Source organism: Telmatherina bonti (genome assembly GCF_933228915.1).
Source record: "Telmatherina bonti genome assembly, chromosome: 18".
In the NCBI taxonomy this organism is placed as follows: domain Eukaryota; kingdom Metazoa; phylum Chordata; class Actinopteri; order Atheriniformes; family Telmatherinidae; genus Telmatherina; species Telmatherina bonti.
The window spans coordinates 21,950,720-21,969,560 of record NC_136616.1 but is presented as its reverse complement, the minus strand read 5'-3'; the positions used below and the strand labels follow the sequence as shown (position 1 = coordinate 21,969,560).

Genomic DNA, 18,841 nt, shown 5'->3' with positions numbered 1-18,841 from the left:
TTTTGCAAATCAGGGTGCAAATAATCATTAGGTCACTGAGCTCTCAGCATCATCTGGTTCTTTAGAAATTGAGCGCACTGGTTTTGATGCTGCCTATAATCATTTTTACACCATTTAATCTGCAGAATTGCAGAAAAACATTGAAGCTCAGTTCCACTTTTGGTATGCTCAGACAATGGCAGCATAATTTTTGCTCAGACACGAAGAGTTTGATCTTCAGCTTTCCTCTTCATGCCTATCAATCTGTCACACAGATATGTTTATGTGTTTATCTTAAAAATGTGCGAGTTTATTTTATTTGTACACAGTGATAACAAGTGCTGTTATGTTATGCTGGTTGTATTCATGAAGTATCAAACAATTAGAAAGAGATAACTTGGCAAAGCAAAGTCTCATGTGTTTTTTTTTTCCATCTGTCTCAAACTAATGTTGCAGGTTTTTTCGTTTTTTTTTTGTTTGTTTTTTTTTTTTTTGGTGGACTGCTTTAAACAGAATAGTGAATTTTCAACAAAGGGACTCAAAACATTGTTTTCTTGCACACAAAGAGTACCATGGTATGGATGTCATATAAGGCTGTAAGTTTATTTGTATAGCACCTTTCAAACAGTAAAAGCATTACAGATAATGTAAAAATTTTAAAAAAGCATGAAAGACAACACAAATAGCAAAATCACAATATAATCATAAATTATATTAAAACAGTAAAAGCAAACTTATTTCAAAGTTGCAGATAACCGCAAACTTGCTCGATACAAAACTGCTAGAAAGCAGAACAAGTCTTTAATTAAATGTCTGCCGTGAAGAGAAGGATCCCCTTCACTTCAGCTGCTGTTTCGCTCTGTCAAGTTTTTTTTTCTTTTAACTTTTGAAACACTAAATTATTCATATTTTAATATTTTTATTTTCTTTTATTTAATGTTTCTGTCTTAATGTTGTTCAATTCTTGCTGGTTAATACCCAAGAAAGATGCACATACCAACCTTGCTGTTGGAGAAAACAAGTCATTTTAGTTGATAGTTACATTACCACCAGGCATGTAATTAACTTTATTGATTTCTGCAGAAGATTAAAAAAAAAAGAGTGATTACAATTAAAAATGTCTGATAATTCCTTATTTCCTCCCATAAATCTTCAACATTGAAAATAAAACCAAATGATGCCAAAAGATTTTTCTTGCCTTTTGTTAAATCCCTTTTTTTTCCTACTGTTTCTGTCTGTGTGTTTTTCTTCCTTTCTCATGGTTCTCCCAGGACGGCATGTTGGTCTTACGATCAGAAAAGAACGTAACGCTGAATGCCAGAGACGTCCAAGGCCAGCTAACTGGTCAGCTCACAGTGGGTGAGTTTAAATTGCCTCTTGTCTGCAAGCTGATGGGGAAACAGCTGCTTTTTGGAGTGTAACATAGAGGTAGTTTATAGAGAGAGCAGTAGTTTTATGCCCCATTGCCTTTTGGCTTTCATACTTGCACATAGCCGTTGAATTGCCCAATTAATATAACTTGTTATTATCACTTATAAAATTAGGACAATAAACTGATAAAATTCTGTTTAATATTCTCCAGAATCAACCCTGTAATTTCTTCAACACCATAACCTCAAATTCACTTATTGAGAGGGCAGTAGATTCTCATCATCAGGTTTAACCAGCAGTCAGTCCAAATTACCAAAGTCATTCACATGATTAATGACCACGAGGAAGCAAATGACCTGCTTATTAACATTAATAGCTGTTGATCTTAGCCAGCATGAGCAGAGAGTTGATGCTGATTTGATAAGACCGGGGATATGACTCTTTCTGGTCATGCTTGACCTTTCTGAGAAAACCAGTGCCAACTTTTGTTAAACAGTGCATTTTGTCTGGAATGAGATAAAGCTTGGCGACAATAATTAAATTCCCCATCATCACACCCCGTAGATTAGTAGAAAAGAGAAGAGAGCAGAAGCAAGGGCGTTGTTCGAAATGTTTGCGTACAGATATGGACAAATACCACAGTTTGGAGTCCAGGATTTGATATTCCTCACCAGCAGAATCCACCACTGATTTGTGTTTATTTGTAGTAAAAGCGACGTTCATCCCTCACCATCAGATCTCTTCTATTTGCAGAGCAAGAATTCCTCAAAATGCGATGTAACATAACATCTATTTGCAAGTGTAATTTTTTTAAAGTTTTAATGGCGAGCTTTTAAAAAAAAATCACATGTTTATGATCTATTACTTCTCAAACTGAAATACTTTGACTCAGCAAATTTCTGCTTTATAAAGTTGTAATATAATAATATAAAATGTAGAGTTGTTTTATTAGCGTGTCCATTTTTAGCACATTGATGCACTCTGGTTTCTTTCATCTCTTTTGCTTGGCAGGACCTGAAGCTGTGGAGGCACAGTGTCAGAGGCTGGAGGTGCGAAGTCGAGACGGGGGCAGACTTCTGTTCACTGCAGATGAGCAGGAACTCACAATGACAACAGAGCAGCTGACAGTCACAGGTAAATTCGTATCAATTGATCATTTGATTGGTATGTTTCTTTTGGATTAACTGAGCAAATTAAATGTCTGTTTGGTACGGATACAAAAAAAATGTCTATTGTTTATTAAATATATTTGTTTTTAGTCAAAGTGAACAAAAAATTTGGCCAAAATGAATACAGTGTGTAATAATATCTGTTTAGCTTGTTTTCTTCTTTTTCATCCAAACCAACCGAGCCAAAAATATGGAAAATATGAAGCCTAAAGGGACAAAAGGTTTTAGTGAACCCAATGCTGGGTGAATTATAATGTAGCATTTTATCGGCAGGCTCAGAAGGTGCTGTATTTGAACACTCGATCGAGACTCCGCTGATCCAGGCGAGGACTTCTGAGGACCTGAAGTAAGTTTATAATCAGTGACTTTTACTGAAATCCATTAAAGCTTAATGTCATATGTTCATATCCTGTTAAATTAAAATTAAGATCTTTAAATAACGATGATAAATGTTCTGTGGCATTTCAAAGTTGATAGCTGTGCTTAAAAAAAAAAAAAAAAAAAAAAAAAAAGACGTGGGACAGGAACCATTACTCATCAGTATCATTATCTCAAGCATCATCTTGTAAATTCAAGCATCTCCAGGTTACTACCAACACAGATCTGACCACTCTATTAATTTCACCGCCGAGGGGTGAACTAATTTATTAGTTTTCCCTATTGGAGTCAGGAATTGATTAAAGTCCTGACAGAGCATGGAGAAAGTGGGTTTGGTTATGTACTGTACTCTTTTCACCCCCTTGTGCATGTTATCCCAGCTGAACTCTGCCTGAGGCTCTGAGCCCCTCGTCGGTCCATTAACGAGCTATAAGGTTTGCAGTTTGTTGTCCACCTTACTGGTCCTGAGAGGAGAGCTGGGATCAAAGTTGGCAGAAAAAGCAGTGTTCTGGCAGCTAAATCCTCCAGAGTGAGAGGAATACTGATGATTTTCACTTTCAAGCAACTACACACACACAGAGGATTTTCACGTGCACACACACACACACACACACACACACACAGGCTCAGCTCAGGGGTGACCATCTGCAATGTGGTCAAAGTCTTAACAAGAGGCCATAAAATGAGAGCGAGGCAGGACATAAGTAAATGATAAAAGCAACATGACATTCACTGGAGCAGGATTCTGATTATTTTCTACTTAAAGCTTATATATCAAATTTGGTTCATTTACACAATATCAAAGAAAAAGTACATTTTTCTTACATAATGAAACTTGTACAAATATTCCAGCAGATGTACAAACTGTACTGTCAGGGCTAAGTAAATACTTATATCTAAACCCCATTTCCTTTCCCAACATCATATTAAAGCTCTTTGTTATTCTCTTTAATAGATCCTACAGAAGCATTAAAATATGACTTGGGCATTTATGCTACCAGGCTAATGATATGTTAGTCAACATCAAAGCAGATTTGATATCAAGTGACATGCCATTTCATCATTTTGGAGCTTTTATTGAAATCTCAATAGCTTTTTAACACTGGTTAAAGTCCCACTAACATTTGCTAGCATCTGGATTTTATGTACAATGGAGATGATTTCATTCAGCATTCACCCCCATGTTAAAATGGCTCAACAGTAGATGCAAGTATTGATTGTTTCCAGGTCACATCTGCATTATTGGGAACAAAAAGGCTCTGGTGCTAATTTTCAGTAGGACTGATGCAGTCAGCAGTGCCAGAGTAGGGAGAGTTCACTTTTATTTTTTTTTCCTCCCAGAATTTATATTTTCTGACTGTAATGTGTCACTTGGAGGCTTAGAAACTGACAGCAGCAATGCACAACAATGCTCCTCTAGAGAGAGAGAGTGAGTGATGGATTTTACCTGTCAGCCAGCTACTTTTTCAGTGCTGCTGTACGGCTCATCAACAGTTAGGGAAAAACTAATTAACTAGACCGGTTATCTTAGAAAATGTTGCTAAACAGAAACCAACACACTTTAGAGAACAGTGTAATGCCACCCTTTTGTTGTTGTAGGCTTTTTCCTCGGAAGGTAGTGCTAGTTACGGGACTACTCAAGGCCACGGTCTCCAAACCTGGTTACTATTGTTGTACAGCACGTTGGCCAATAGCGGTTGTTAAATGTGGTCTATAAATAAACAACCATGCTGCTTTGTTATTGTATAAACCACAATGTGTAGCTGGAAATACATTTATTTAGACTTCCATATCCCCCCTGTAGAAATCAGATGAAAAGCAGAACCATTTGTGTTATTCTGTTCTTCAAAGTAATGAATTTTCATCTTTTCCAGGTGACTTATTCACATTGGGTTGAGTGTAATCCTGTCGGATAAAGCTGCATTTATGTTGGCAAGCTGTTTTTTGTGTGTTTTGTTTTTCTTTTTTTGTGTTCTGTAGTAAAAACTGACCGTCTCACTGTGCTGCAATACCTCATCATTGAACAGTCATTGACATAACTCATGAACTGCCTTGCTCTATTAACTGCTTACGCCCGCACGTCTAATATATATCAGCCGACATAATATCATACAGTGTAATTCTATGTAAATAAGAAAAGATTGACTCTCACCAAAATCAAAACCTGTCACAAAAATGTGATCTTTCAGCTTTCTTCTTTTCTCCCGTTTGTAACATTTCATGTTAGTGGGTTCATTAAACATGTGAGACCATCAAAAAGGGAAATAAACAGGACTCTTAATAGCATGAGATTTCATGCCAAGAAGCATTGGTACAGCAAAGAATTAGTGCACCAAATATGAACAATAATGTGTAATATATAATTGTATGTATTAAATTTGGGCATGCCTTCTCTCTCATCACCTTTCTGAAAGCATATTCTGTTAAAGCCTCGTTTTCAATCCTTCACCTGCTGCCAGTAAACGTCTCTCAGAACATGAAGATGTGGCTTGCCTTGCTTCCTGGTCGCCCTCCTATTGCTTTTTAAAGAACGATCACTGTTTGTTCTGTGCTTTATTTCTCTACAAGCCACTGGTAATCTGGGAGATTAAGATAGCAAAGACACAATCAGAGAAGCTCACCTGAGATCTTCCTCCTGTTTGAAGCACCTGCTCTTTTCCCTAAGTGCTGAACGTGTGTACACTGGAACTGAAGAGCGTCTTTGTTAGTCATCATCATCTTTCATCCTTCAAATACCTGAAAAGAAGAAGCAGGATAATTGAGTGAATGCTGTAAACTTTACTACTACACTACATATATTACATTTTTTCTTGCTGCAGCCCATTTTAATGTGTGAAAAATACATTGTTTTTACCGTTTGTATTAGAGCGGCTGAAGGACATTTAACAGGAACATGGTGATGGTGAGAAAACTAGAAAAGGTCAACACATTTTGGTAAGATGCTGGCTGATTAATTAAATTTGATAGACTGCTACTATAATTTAACAAATCTATTAATTAGTTGTACAAACAGCATAAAATAACTGACTGGACATAAAAATAAATAAATAAATAAATAAAAAATCAAATTATCACCTAATATATATAAAGTAAGATAAATCTGCTGTTTGATTCAGAATTTGTCAACAGCAGGAAATTATGTAATAGTACCTTTTGGAGGTATTCAGAATATGTATCATTATTAGAACAGGTTGTCCTAATAACTCCTAATGTAAAATCCCAAATAATATTTCAGTCAAGCAATTGTTTATCTCTGTCGTATAGTACAAAGACAGCAGTGCTGATAGTTAATAGGTGAGCAGTGGGATTGACCTGCTCTTTTCAGCACCCAAAACTACTAAAAGTTTTTGACAAATGAGTGTTTTATCAAGAAGGTATCCATTGACGTAGATGCAGCTAAAACTTCTGGAGTGTAGTTTAAAATGGATGCAGTTCTGGCGTCCCTCTCAGTGCTTCATTCGCTTTCGTCGCTGCTCTTGTCAGGCTCCAAACAGCTCTTTTACCTCACGGTGACCTCTGTAGTTCACTTAAGCTTAGTTCCACTTTCAAAATATCCTCTGGTGACATACATCAAGATTGATAATTGCAGAGAGTTTGACTCTGAGCGTTTGTTTGGTTTTTTTTTTTTTTTTTTTTTGGGGGGGGGTTTCAACTCTTCTGCTATCTGCCCACTCAGCTTGATGATAAGAGCTGCTTGCAGCTAGAAAATGATAGGCCTAAATATGAAAATATGTCTGTCAATGATGTAATTACATAATTTGTGTCTGTCTGAAGGGTTGTGCTCTGATTTCAAATATACATGTCCAAAATCCATCAGAATAGTAGAGGAAGTTGTGTGATAAATGCTGTGATATCAGTCCTGGTACAGCTAATTGCGGTTGCATTTGCTGAGATGCGTCTGACATGTAGTCCCAGGAAGACTCTAATCTTTTGACATCCTTTGAATAAAGATAAATAAATTAAACAGAGATAAATTAAACAAATATCTCCCAATTCTCAGTCTTGTCAAAAGGGAAACTTTAGTCAATTTTTCAAGAGAGATGCTTGAAATTACAGAATGATCTGTAGTGAGGCTGGTCTAACTTTGAGCAACAAATGCCGACACTCTGGTTCCTCAAAGTGCAGACATCACACACTGCATTTCCAGACTTGGTATCACAGAGTTGGAAAATAGCTTTTAACAGCAATGCTGCTAGCCTCATTGCACTCTCCAGCTGATGTGAGCAGCTTTCAGGATGGTCTCTGCAATCACAGCGTCCTCACAAGAGTGACATGTTCATTACGAAGATAAAAGCAGAGTGGAACAAGTTTTTGGTCCTGCGAACTCTGTTTAGACTTCTCTTCCACTGCTTTGGAAGGACTGAGAGCTGATGAAGCAGGAGCATTTTGTCTGGTTGTTGTAGCTGCAACAGAGATGTTGTTTCTTACACCACCAATCAGACAAAGTCATTGCGTACCAGTTCCATTTGTTCATTTACATCCAGTTTCAAATCTGTAACACTAACAACTGATACAGATAAAAATGAGGGTGACTAAGGAGAAAAAAGAAGAAAAATAGTCTTAAAAGTGGGTTATTTTAACAAAATACAGTACAAAAGCAGTATCTATTGAAGGCTGAGTCAGAGAGAGGATGTACAGTTTATTTACTTCTTTATAAATGTGAGACCATTATTCTGCTTGCTTAAATGCTGGACAAGACAAAAAAAGAAAAAAATAAACTTGAGAGACAATCAGTGAACTGTTTATTCTCCTCAAAGAGAAGGATATGGACATTTCTCACTTTACTGGGCACAGTATAAATAAACCATTTGAGGAATCTTGAGAAATTTTAGTGCATAAAGGATAAAAGTCCAAACCTAAGTTGGACTCCTGTGATGTCTCATCCCTCCATCATTAACTAATGATTCCCACATAGGAAATGTACTTTCGGAAACATTTATCCAACAGAATAATCGAGCAATATTCACAAATCCCACTTAAGACTTTATTGTTGTGCAGAACTCAGCGAGGGGCAGAGTTGACTTCTATGGACTTTAAGGTTTCATGTAGTGGAAATGTGTACTGTGGTCAAATCAGTCGAGTGATGAACTGAGTTGTAACACGATGCTGCACTTTCTTCAAAGGTGGTAATATTCAAGGTCTTATTAAAGAAAAGTTTCCTTCAGACCAGGGATCACCAATCCAGGTCCTCGAGGGCCGGTGTCCTGCAGGTTTCCAAGTGTCCCAGCTGCAACACACCTGATCAATGTGTCTTTAGCAGACATATGCAGAGCTTGTCTGAGTCTGAGACAGGAAAATCTGCAGGACACCGGCCCTCGAGGACCGGGATTGGTGATCCTTGCTTCAGACCAGTCCAGATTGTCATTGTCAACAAGTTCAAAAACCAGATTCTGTGATCTATTTAGACTTTATGTGCTCTTGGTTAAACTCAGTGACAATTCAGTCATAGCAGAATTAATGCAGTTGAGTTTTCAGACCAACATGTGGGGCTTTCAGTATGTTTCATGATTATTTCATGTTTTCTAGGGACATTTATGTGTTTAAAAAAAAAAAAAAAAAAAAAAAAAAAAAAATCAGGATAAAACCACATTCAGTCCAGATTACCAAGACTGCTGAGAGAAGAGGGTACAGATAACAGTCCTGACACAGGTCAACCACCCAAGACAAGACAAGAATGGGACATGACTAACAAGGACATTACTTATACATATCAGTGAAAATTGTCATTTCAAATTTTGATAGCAATGTCTGCTTGTCATACTGACCTGTTCATCTGTTATTAGAAGTAAAGAGCATCTGTAATTCTTCCATAAGGCTCAGATACCATCACAGAGACATCAGTGGTACTAAACTGTCCAATTTGTTTCATGTTTTCTTTTAAAGAACTCTGAATGGTTGAAAAGATTTTATCATACCTATTCATTCTTCTTTATGGGTAGTTAGTCTCTCTTCTCTGGAAAATAAGGAAAAGGGCCATCATCCCATGCCATAATACTGTTAAATGCACATGAGGAGCCAGCTAATGGCGTGTCTTTGATGTAAAATTTGTGGGCTTTATAGTGACACTGACCATTGATAAGTGCCTCAGATGAAAAAAAAATATTCATACTTTTCCATCCCAATACCATTTAGTGTTTTTTATGAGATTTTATGTATCCAAAAGATTGTTGAAGCGTTCTGTTCTTCATCTTCCTGACAAAGGGGTTGAAGATGTACTACACAGCTCATAATGGCTGACCTCTGTATTGGATTTTATCATGGTCACAGACTGCCATTGTCAGACTTTCCACATAGAAATGGATTTGTGAGAAGCATCCATCAGTAGTGCTTATTGTTCAGCCAATATGAACTCCGTACATAATTTTTAATGAGAGGAATAAAAAGCATACCAAGCTTGTTTTAACTATAGTGTGTGTTGGTGTCAGAAAACTAGTTGTTGTTATTGGTGTTAATGTAAGTTTCAATACTTTTCTCACTCCAAGTATGTTAGAGAGTGTTTACTAAGATATTTAGTCATTCAGATGCTCGAGGCTTCCAGTATGATCAAATTGATGCCTTGATACAACTTTTTAGTAGTACTGGACCAGAACTGTGAAATTGCATCTCCTTTTTAAATCTTTTAAACCAGCTTTCATGGCCATGTTTACAAAATCTGTGGGAGTTATAAGGTTTCAATCTTGGTGACAAAGTGTTTGTGTAACTGTCCATGCTCTATTTGTTGGAAAACTGGTGTACGCGTAAGCAAGTCTTACATTCTGTTCAGGGTCTTTTTAATTATAATAGGTGTTGGTAATGTAAACAACCGGACATTTAGATATTTTTTCATCTTGCTGTTTTGTGGAAATGTTTGCTATTGTGAGAACAGTCTATAGCTGGATCAGTCTCAGACTGCATGTGGAACTCAGGGTGATGTCAGTGTGTAAAGCTCAATAAAAAGACAAGACAGTGACATTTAGAGTAAACTTTAATAATTAGAATCCTATGAGCAAACAGTATAGATATGCGGTGTTTGAACCAGTTTCTACTGCTTTGGCATCAACTGTGATTATCAGCATTTTTTCCCCAGTGAAGCTTTCCCCTCCACAGTCCTGTGATACTGACCTTTTTGTGGATTTAAAGGTCGGCTTAGATGCAGGTTGGTCAGGTTTCTCAGATAATGGGAGAGCCTGTCATAAACAGGCCTTCTGATTTCAAATGCCCCATAAGTCATCTCTCATAAGGGCTTTACATATCTGAATTTTGTGGATAAAGCCAGAAGCCCTGGAATATTCTGGATATTACAAGCGCTTTGGTACAAGGGAGGGTGAAGCTTTCTTTCAGGTAACTGATGGCCTCATCAGGCAGCCTAATGATCTGAGAGTTATAAGACATTGTAACATTTCTAAACAAAATAGCTGTGTCATCTTCTTCCAAAGGCTCTTAATGAAAAACCACGGCCTCCAGCTGCTTACCTCAATGAACCAATCTATAACATTTTCAGAGCTGCAGTGGCTGAAAATGAACAGCCTCCATTCTATTGCCAATTTTCTCAATAAATGGTTTGTTATGATTGGCAGGCAGTGTTAGCCGTGGATGACGGGCCAAATGAACATGCAAAAAATACGATTTGTAAACATTACAAACGAGGCTACAGTTCACTGGAAAAAGAGGAAGACATTTGTTTTTTCACAAGATCTTTTTATTTCCTGTGTCAGATTAATACCAGCCATACCCCAATTATTTAAAACGTAATTTAAGATGAGGAAGACGGAGACTTTTTTTCTTATTAATCAGAGAAATAACTCACTGCAACTTTTCTCCTGAAAGTTTAGCTTTTATAAAAAAAAAAAGTACTGTTTACTACCTGTAGGCAGTATTTGCCCATGTGAGTAAGATGCCTTCTAGCAGTTTACCATTGTAGATCATTTTAGACCATGCATCTGCAGTGTGCATTTCTGAGTTGTTATGTAACCTGTTTGGTTCAGTTAAAACAAACTCTGTACTGTTAATTTAATTTATTTAGGATTTTGTGTCTGAGTAAATCTCCCCTTTTGATATTCACAGTTAATGCTGCATTATGCACCGCCTCATCACTGGAGGTGTGTTCCAGCCATCAATGTACTACCAGTGATCCGATGGGCACATAATTAATAAATATATTGGAATAAGATTCTGCAACCAGTTGTGATCCAATATCTTGAGAATCTGGAACGTAACCACATCACGGCAGAACGGCCATCACCAACTCCAGACCCCTTTCACCAGTCTCCTGCAAGGTTTAGGTCTATGGTTTAAATGCTTCCTTGCTGATTTCAATTAAATAATTCTCCAACAGCTTGTGATCAATATCTTCACATTTATTTTATGATTTATTTATTTATTATTTTGTTAGCAGGAAATCATTTAAAACATTTAAATATTTAAGTCACAAGACAGAAAAATCATCCAAACGAACTTTTGAAAAACTGAAGCACTTCTAAAACTCAAGCATGTAGTCAGAGAACTTGTCCATCTATTATATTCAACACCATTAGCGGAGATACTGGAGTTAAAATGGTGTAATTTAACAAAGGTAATGCAAGTCAATCGGTCATTGATGTATTTTAAATGATGTCTCATTAATGGTGACTGGTTTTACCAACCAGCATTAAAGTGAAATGTGACTTCATGGCACTGTTGGAGCCTCAGAAAGACTACAAGCATACATGATAATGAAAGAAGTCTGAGCTGGTCATAAAACCCATGAGACATCTTTTTTTTTTATTTAATTCATTTAATGCTTTGTTCTGGACTGTGTCTAAACCAAGCACTCTTGGAAATTGAGCACTTTGTCTTCTGGCAGATTTACCCTCTGTCTGTGTGTGTGTGTGTGTGTGTGTGTGTGTGTGTGTAGACAGGAGGTGATGATTGAACTGGTTTGAATAGAGAGAAAATATAACACACATCCATTGCATATCACTCACTTCTTACAGAACAGCTCAGTGCAGAGTGTTGTAAATGAGTCTTTTAATGACTCCTCTGTCCAAGCTATGGATCATCGGTGGACTCTTGAGAAATTATTGAAACATGTGGCTCACTAATGAAAGGCAGGGGTTTAGAGGGGAAAAAAAACCAAAAAGCTGGTGTTGCTACAGGAGCTGGAATGTGTTGTCTTGCATAATTATGAACTTGCATATCTTGTATAAGTTGCATGTTTATCATAAAAGAAAGGGTTGATTTAAAACTGAGATGAGGCAAAAGCTGGACGTGTGTGTGTGCGTGCAGTGAAAATGGAGATAGAGCAAAACTATAACTGATGACTGGAAAAACACAACTTAGCGGACATCCATTTTCATTTTTACAGGTCTGGAGCACAAACAGTCCAGGTCAAAGGCGCGTTTCACATGTTCTCTTTAAACTGTGTCTTCTGATCAGCTTTTCAGATGCAGATTAAATTCATTTGCTCTTTTGTTCCTGCCCTTTGTTACATTCTTGCATATTCCAAAATGTGTGTCACTTTCAGATGGTATGGAGATTTAAACGATTTCAATGCACATTCCTAAAGTCCTCCATTTAAAATTCATTGAAAACAGATTTGGGGAAGATGTGGGAGTGAAAAGCAATTTGAATTAGTCATGAGTTATGAAAACAAATTCCGTATTGATTGGCTCTTACACTTATCTTTCTGAGTGTAAACAAATAGTCCACAGGAGGAAAATACAAATTGCATTAGCCTCAGTATTGCTGAAGGTCAGAATCAGTTGTTAGCGTTATGAGCGGCACAGGATGGCTCCGCTGATTTGGAATAATGAGGAGCTTCTTTAACATGGATGGCAGCTTTGATTCTCCTCAGGTGGAGAAGTTTGGCTCTTATACAGTAAAAGTCAGAGTATCTGTAAGCCGCATTTTTGTCTTATTACTCTGATGAAACAATGTCTAAACTCCAAACTACATGAATGAATGAATTAAATTAATGAAAAACACTTTATTAATCCCCAAAGGGAAATTCAATTAAAAAATAACAAATACCAGCTGTTGAACAGTTTGCTGCAGGTTATGTGCAGCTTTAATATCAGAGAAATAAGTTGGAGTTCACATGCTTTACCCTCAGATGCATTAATTGTTTAAAAAAAAAAATTTAAAAAAAAACAAAAAAACAATGCCTTTATTTTTAACATATAGTATTTTACTTCTGAAGACATGTACAGACATACTTTTTGTTTAATATTATTTGACATTTTATTTAGTTTATTTATTCTATATATTCTATAGAAATGGTTCTAAAATAATATATCATCATATTTATATAATAGAAATATTCTATAAGAAGTGACTAGAATATTTCTGTCCTGTTTATAACTGAGGTATAGTTGGTAATTACATGTATGTGTGTGTGTATATGAAATTTTATACTAAATTTGTTTATTCTTCAGTGAGTGTGAGTGTGTTGGATGAATCTCCTAGTGTCTACCAATGTGGCAAAATTTTTACATATACTGTGCTCATCTATGAATATACCAGAAAACAGCCTTTAAATAGGTGTCCACTGTAAAGTGGACACTATGAATTAAAGGGTTAAAGTCCTGGGTGTCCATTTTTCCTAAAAGGTTGGAGGCTCCAACAAGAACGCTGACCATGGAGGCTCCCAGAGGGGTGGAAGTAAGCGCTGCCAAGGGGACGCTAAAGATCAGTAGCAGAAAGGACCTACAGCTGGAATCCACAGAGGGAGAGGTGAGGAGGAAAAACGTCTTGTGTAGTTTTTGTTCTTTTGTTTTTTTGGTTTTTTGTTTTTTTTTTGTAGTAAATTCTTAACTGCATTTTCTTTTGCCTTCCATATCTATAGGGTGCACTTGGGAGATGGGATACTTGCTTTCGGCATTTGCATTTTTTTAAATTTTTTTTTAGGATTTCTGGGCAAATACAATCATATGTTGCTATTGTACTTATGTTGCTCAACCTTTGATGTAGAAAATGCTGAGTCAACTGGATGAAATGCATGACAAATGATATACAAAAGTCTTGATCTATCCCATATGTCTTTATAGTTTGTTATCAAAGAGCAATACTCTTGTAGTCTTTAAAATCTGGGTTTTTTTTTTATCTTCTAGACTTCATCAAAAGTTCTCCAGACTTTCTGAAAGTCTTACAAATTTCTTTGAAAGCTGGATTTTTCATGAATTTTCAGGCCAGTTCTTGTACCTCATCATCATCATGTTGGAGGTTTTGGGAAAAAATATCAAACAGAGGGGGCAAAAGAACATCTAAACTGAAGGAACTAATGTGTCATTGTTCTGCATTGTTGTCATGTGGCAACATTGTGTGTGTGTGTGTGTGTGTGTTTTGGGGGGGTTGTTGATCCACAGTCGAAGAGCCTCTGAGCTGGCAAAGGAGGTAATAACAGGAAAGTCAGACCTGCCTCCATGTGTGCTTACATACATTGAACCTGCAACATTGTGGACGAAAAGTGCTTTCGCTACTCAGCTGAATCGGGTTGGATGTGTCTAAACACACACTGAGGTGGGGTTAAGCTGCTTCTGTCTGGTGCACATTACAAAAAGGAACAGCAGCAGACTAACGAGGATGTCTTTGCTGATACGGTACAGCTGATATGTGAGAGAGACTTGCATTTCCATCTGTGAAAACGCCAGCCTAATGTCACTACTACTCCAAGAGCCACCCCACATTTGTAGCCAAAAAATAAATTCAGTTCTACGTTTCAAGTAAAACCCACCTTTACTGCTTATATAGTAACTCATCAGGTCAGTGCTGCTGTTTTCATTTCTCCCGCCACTCTCTTATTCACTGATTGCACCATATCTATCGGCTCCAGTTGGTAATGCATTACCTAAGGACACCTCTGATTGTTTGAATGACTTCCAGCATTTCTATTATGTTTTTTCCCTCCAGATACTTCTGGATGCAAGCAGCATTCAGCTTGGAAGCCTACCGCTTGGCATCTACACACAATCTCCCAGTCAGGCCTTCCGGGAACAGGCCGTGTATGAGGTCTGTGTTTGCCCCAGCGGCAAGATCTACCTCTCTCCTGCAGAGAGCAGTTCTTCCTGCCAGGCCATGAGCAACATCTGCCTGTGGAGCTGACCTGGGAGTATGGCTCCTTGAATGTTTCATCTGGAGACTGGTATGGGCCAGAAAGTAAAAGTGGAATACACTGAGGTGGAGATGATACTCAAAGTCTTCACCGTCTGAGCTGTCACATCAGGACAGAAGCTGCTGCCTGCAGTAGATTAATAGAGGTCAGGACTCCAGTGACCGCATCTGAAGAAGGAAGCCACAGCAGCTCTCTGAAATCAATCCAATATGAATCCAATATCTTAGAGTGAGAGGACACAACTTCTATTTTTCTACTCTACGATTACTGTAACTGTTGAATAACTGTCTTCAGTATTAATGGGAAAAGATCAAACACAGGTGCCTTCCACTTTAAATGGCAACACATAGACTGTGCAATCAGAAATCTGCTGTAATAGTAAAAAAAAAAACAAACAAAAAAAACCATAAAACCTGAAGTAAGCACAATTTAAACTACATTAGATACATTTGTGATGTTAGAGGTTGTTTTGTTTGAAATTAAACATGTTTTATGTGCCACATATTCTGCTTGATGTTTGTGGAACTAAATGTGCTGTTGGGATCATTCAGGTGCAACTTTTTGCAGACTTTTCAACACTAAGGTAATAATCCTACCCTCGCTTTCCAACATTAAGATTACAACATGAATAACAGTCTGTTTAGAGACTATTCAGGAGATTTTTTCTTCATTTATTTAGTTTCAAGTAAGGATGAATTGGTCTAAAACTGCTATCAGTCAAATAGTTTAATTCACAGGTCTCAAACTCTTGTTCTTAAGGGCCCCTGTCCTGCAGGTTTTTGATATTTCCCTGCTAAAACGCATCTGATTCAAATAAATTGGATCTTACAGCTTGTTACATTCTGCATATTGATCCAGTCGTTTCAGGTGTATGAAGCAGGGAAACTTCTAAACCCAGAGTTTGAGATCTGCGTAATTTTAAGAGCAAAAGTGCATATTAGAAAACTATTCTATAAAAATGACTGCAGCGATTTCTTGATCCGCTGCCTTATATTACTAAATTAGCCCTTAATTTTGAGAAGCTTCTTTCATTTCATTCCCTGCCTCTAACCGTTTCATGTTAAACCCCACACAGTGTGTGAGCCATACCCCTCTCTGACGCAGCCGCCCACTGTGGAGTCTGACAGAAGAAGCTGGCTCACCTTGTCACTCCAACTGAGAGCAAGGCAGGCAGCCATGTTTTAACAGGCCTGCTGGAAAGACATTCCTCACTTCACTGTCCTTTCTCATCGTCCACCACCATTCATAGGCCTCTGGCAGACATGAACCTATCTGGTAAGAACCTTGGATGATGTTTTAACCATCCTGCTGTTGATCTTAAAGGTAAGCCTTACACTTAAATCAGGAATATTTGGACATCTAGAAATACACTAACTATATAGATGTCTGTTGTCTCTTGAAATATGGCACTGGATAGTGTACAAATTGAAAGAAATGGCGCCAAAATAATTTGATGAACTCAGCAACAACATCTGTGATCAGAAGTCAGAACAACTTTGGAAAATCTCCAAACCAATTCCAGGTAGAAATTTCTCCCTATGTAACTGAACCTGACAGCTGTTCAACACTGTAGGAGTTCACTCATGGCGGTCATGGAGGTGTAGCAGGATGTAAAGCTCCATAACGCCAAATTGCTCTAAAGAAATTAAAATCAACTTTTCTGAAATACTTATTAAACTGGAGTGCAAGTCTGTTGACATAAACAACTAATCACACAATCACAATTATTTAAGACTGTTATGTAATTGTCAAAATCATCTTCATTCACAGCTGCATAACACTGAGAAGAGCGCTTGTTTTCAACAGTTTCAAAAGTTATTGAATAGAAATCATGACCTTGTAATGACATGAGCTTGTTATATTCCTGCCTTATGCTCTGGACATTGTGTTTCTTCTGTGAAATGTTTCTTTAGAAAGATTAAAAGGCAAAACATATATATATATATATATATATATATATATATATATATATATATATATATATATATATATATATATATATATATACACATATATATATATATATATATATATACACATATATATATATATATATATATATATATATATATATATATATATATATACACATATATATATATATATATATATACACATATATATATATATATATATATTTATATATATACACATATATATATATATATATATACACATATATATATATATATATATATATATATATATATATATATATATATATATATATATATATATATATATATATAAAAATTCACCTCTGGCTTACAGTATAATGGATCATAACAATGAGAAGACGAGATAAATTTTCTGATTTGAAATTTGTTTAATAAATAGTCACCTACTAAAATGTATTAATCATGACAGCCCTGCTGATACTGCTGCAGATAAACCACAAAAGCACCCGCTAAAGGGGGAAGCCAGTTTGTTTATTGATTAAAAAAAAAAAAAAAAAAAGTACCTCAATTCCATCTGATTCTTGGCACTTTTGTAGCTAAAAATAAGACTTAATAATGCTTTAATCTACAGAGGAATGGACATATTAGGTCATTCAAAGACCTTCCTGAATCCCAGCTTTAATTGTCAACTGGGTGCTCTGATTAGCTTAGAAGGTCTAATAGCTTTTATCATTTGAAGTACTGAATGTCTACTAGTTATGATTAGTCTGAGGTACTATTTTTAATTTTTTTTTTTTTGTATTAAGTTCCATTTGTTCTGTAAGAAATTTGTGTAGTTTTGTACTTAAATATTGTTACTGACATGAGCAGCCTTATTAACAGACTGTCCACTGCCATGTGATTTGGTTGCTTTAGGTGCTACATGAAATAGGGAAGATAAAGTTTGTGTGTTTTCTTGTCAGAAGCATTTGTTTTTTTGTACTTTAAGCACCAGAATCCAGGTGCTGAGCAGACCCACAGCGCTCAGTTGAAGGAAGACATATTTATGATGAGTATTTTTAAAATTCTGAATCACTAAATGGCACCACAGGCCAGTGAAAAGGTCTAAATTTGATTTTGGTGTGAATGTTCCCTTTAGGACACAATGTTATGTGTTGTGTGTGCTTTGAAGTTGCACTGTGTTATGTAATCGTGCTCCAAAGTTCTCCTATTTTCACATTATATGATCCTTGGTGTCAAAAAAACACCTGGATCTTTCTTCGGCTAAAAATAATCCAAAACCCTATCATTTATTTAATTTGATTCAGTGATTTTTTTTAAAATTAATTTAATTTAATGTTTTCAAACTGTACATAATGTCCATCCTCGCATAGGGAAACATCTTTCCAGTGATGGACAAATGAAGCAGTCCTGGCTTCTGTAAGTAGGAAGAACTGGAAAAGCAAAGAACCTAGACCAGCATCAGACCAGAAGCACTTCACAAGACTTTGCAGAGAATTGTTAGAGAACATGGACATAAACACGCCATTATGAATTCTCACTCCGTGTATTTACGCAGTCTGTATGGCACCCGTTTAACATTTTTAACACGTTTTCCTGCAGAATGTTTGTGTGTTTGCAGTTCAGGACTAAGTGACCTCTGCTTAACGTTCTAGCTCGTGCATACCCGTTATAGATTAAAAGCACCTTGCAATAAATTCACACACACACACACACACACACATACACTGGCTGACGCAAGTTTGCCTCAATCTTGAAATTCTTAAGCCTTATCACAAATGGCCTTTGCTTATATAGCAGCTTTTTAAGCTTATCTAGGTACTACAACGTGCTTTACAGTTTCTCTTTAACCCTTTCACACTTTCATGTCATCTCCATATACTTTATACAGTACTATAGATGCAGTGGGTTTTTTTTTTATTATTATTTATAAATCATTTACTGATGGACTCATTTAGATGTTGAATGTTTGTGTTTCT

General features: G+C 36.6%; 1 protein-coding gene across 1 annotated transcript in view; it reads left to right on the top strand.

The window, feature by feature from the left end:
- The window catches only part of LOC306768920 (zeta-sarcoglycan-like), a gene marked incomplete at both ends in the record, with an annotated part of 40,351 nt that extends 25,397 nt beyond the window's left edge, over nucleotides 1–14,954 (top strand). The window contains 5 exons of the mRNA XM_079257396.1: nucleotides 1,251–1,338; nucleotides 2,362–2,484; nucleotides 2,793–2,865; nucleotides 13,463–13,586; nucleotides 14,763–14,954. Of these exons, the coding sequence (XP_079113522.1) occupies nucleotides 1,251–1,338; nucleotides 2,362–2,484; nucleotides 2,793–2,865; nucleotides 13,463–13,586; nucleotides 14,763–14,954 (600 nt within the window). The remainder of the gene's footprint in view (nucleotides 1–1,250; nucleotides 1,339–2,361; nucleotides 2,485–2,792; nucleotides 2,866–13,462; nucleotides 13,587–14,762) is intronic.
- Between the last annotated feature and the right edge of the window lie 3,887 nt (nucleotides 14,955–18,841).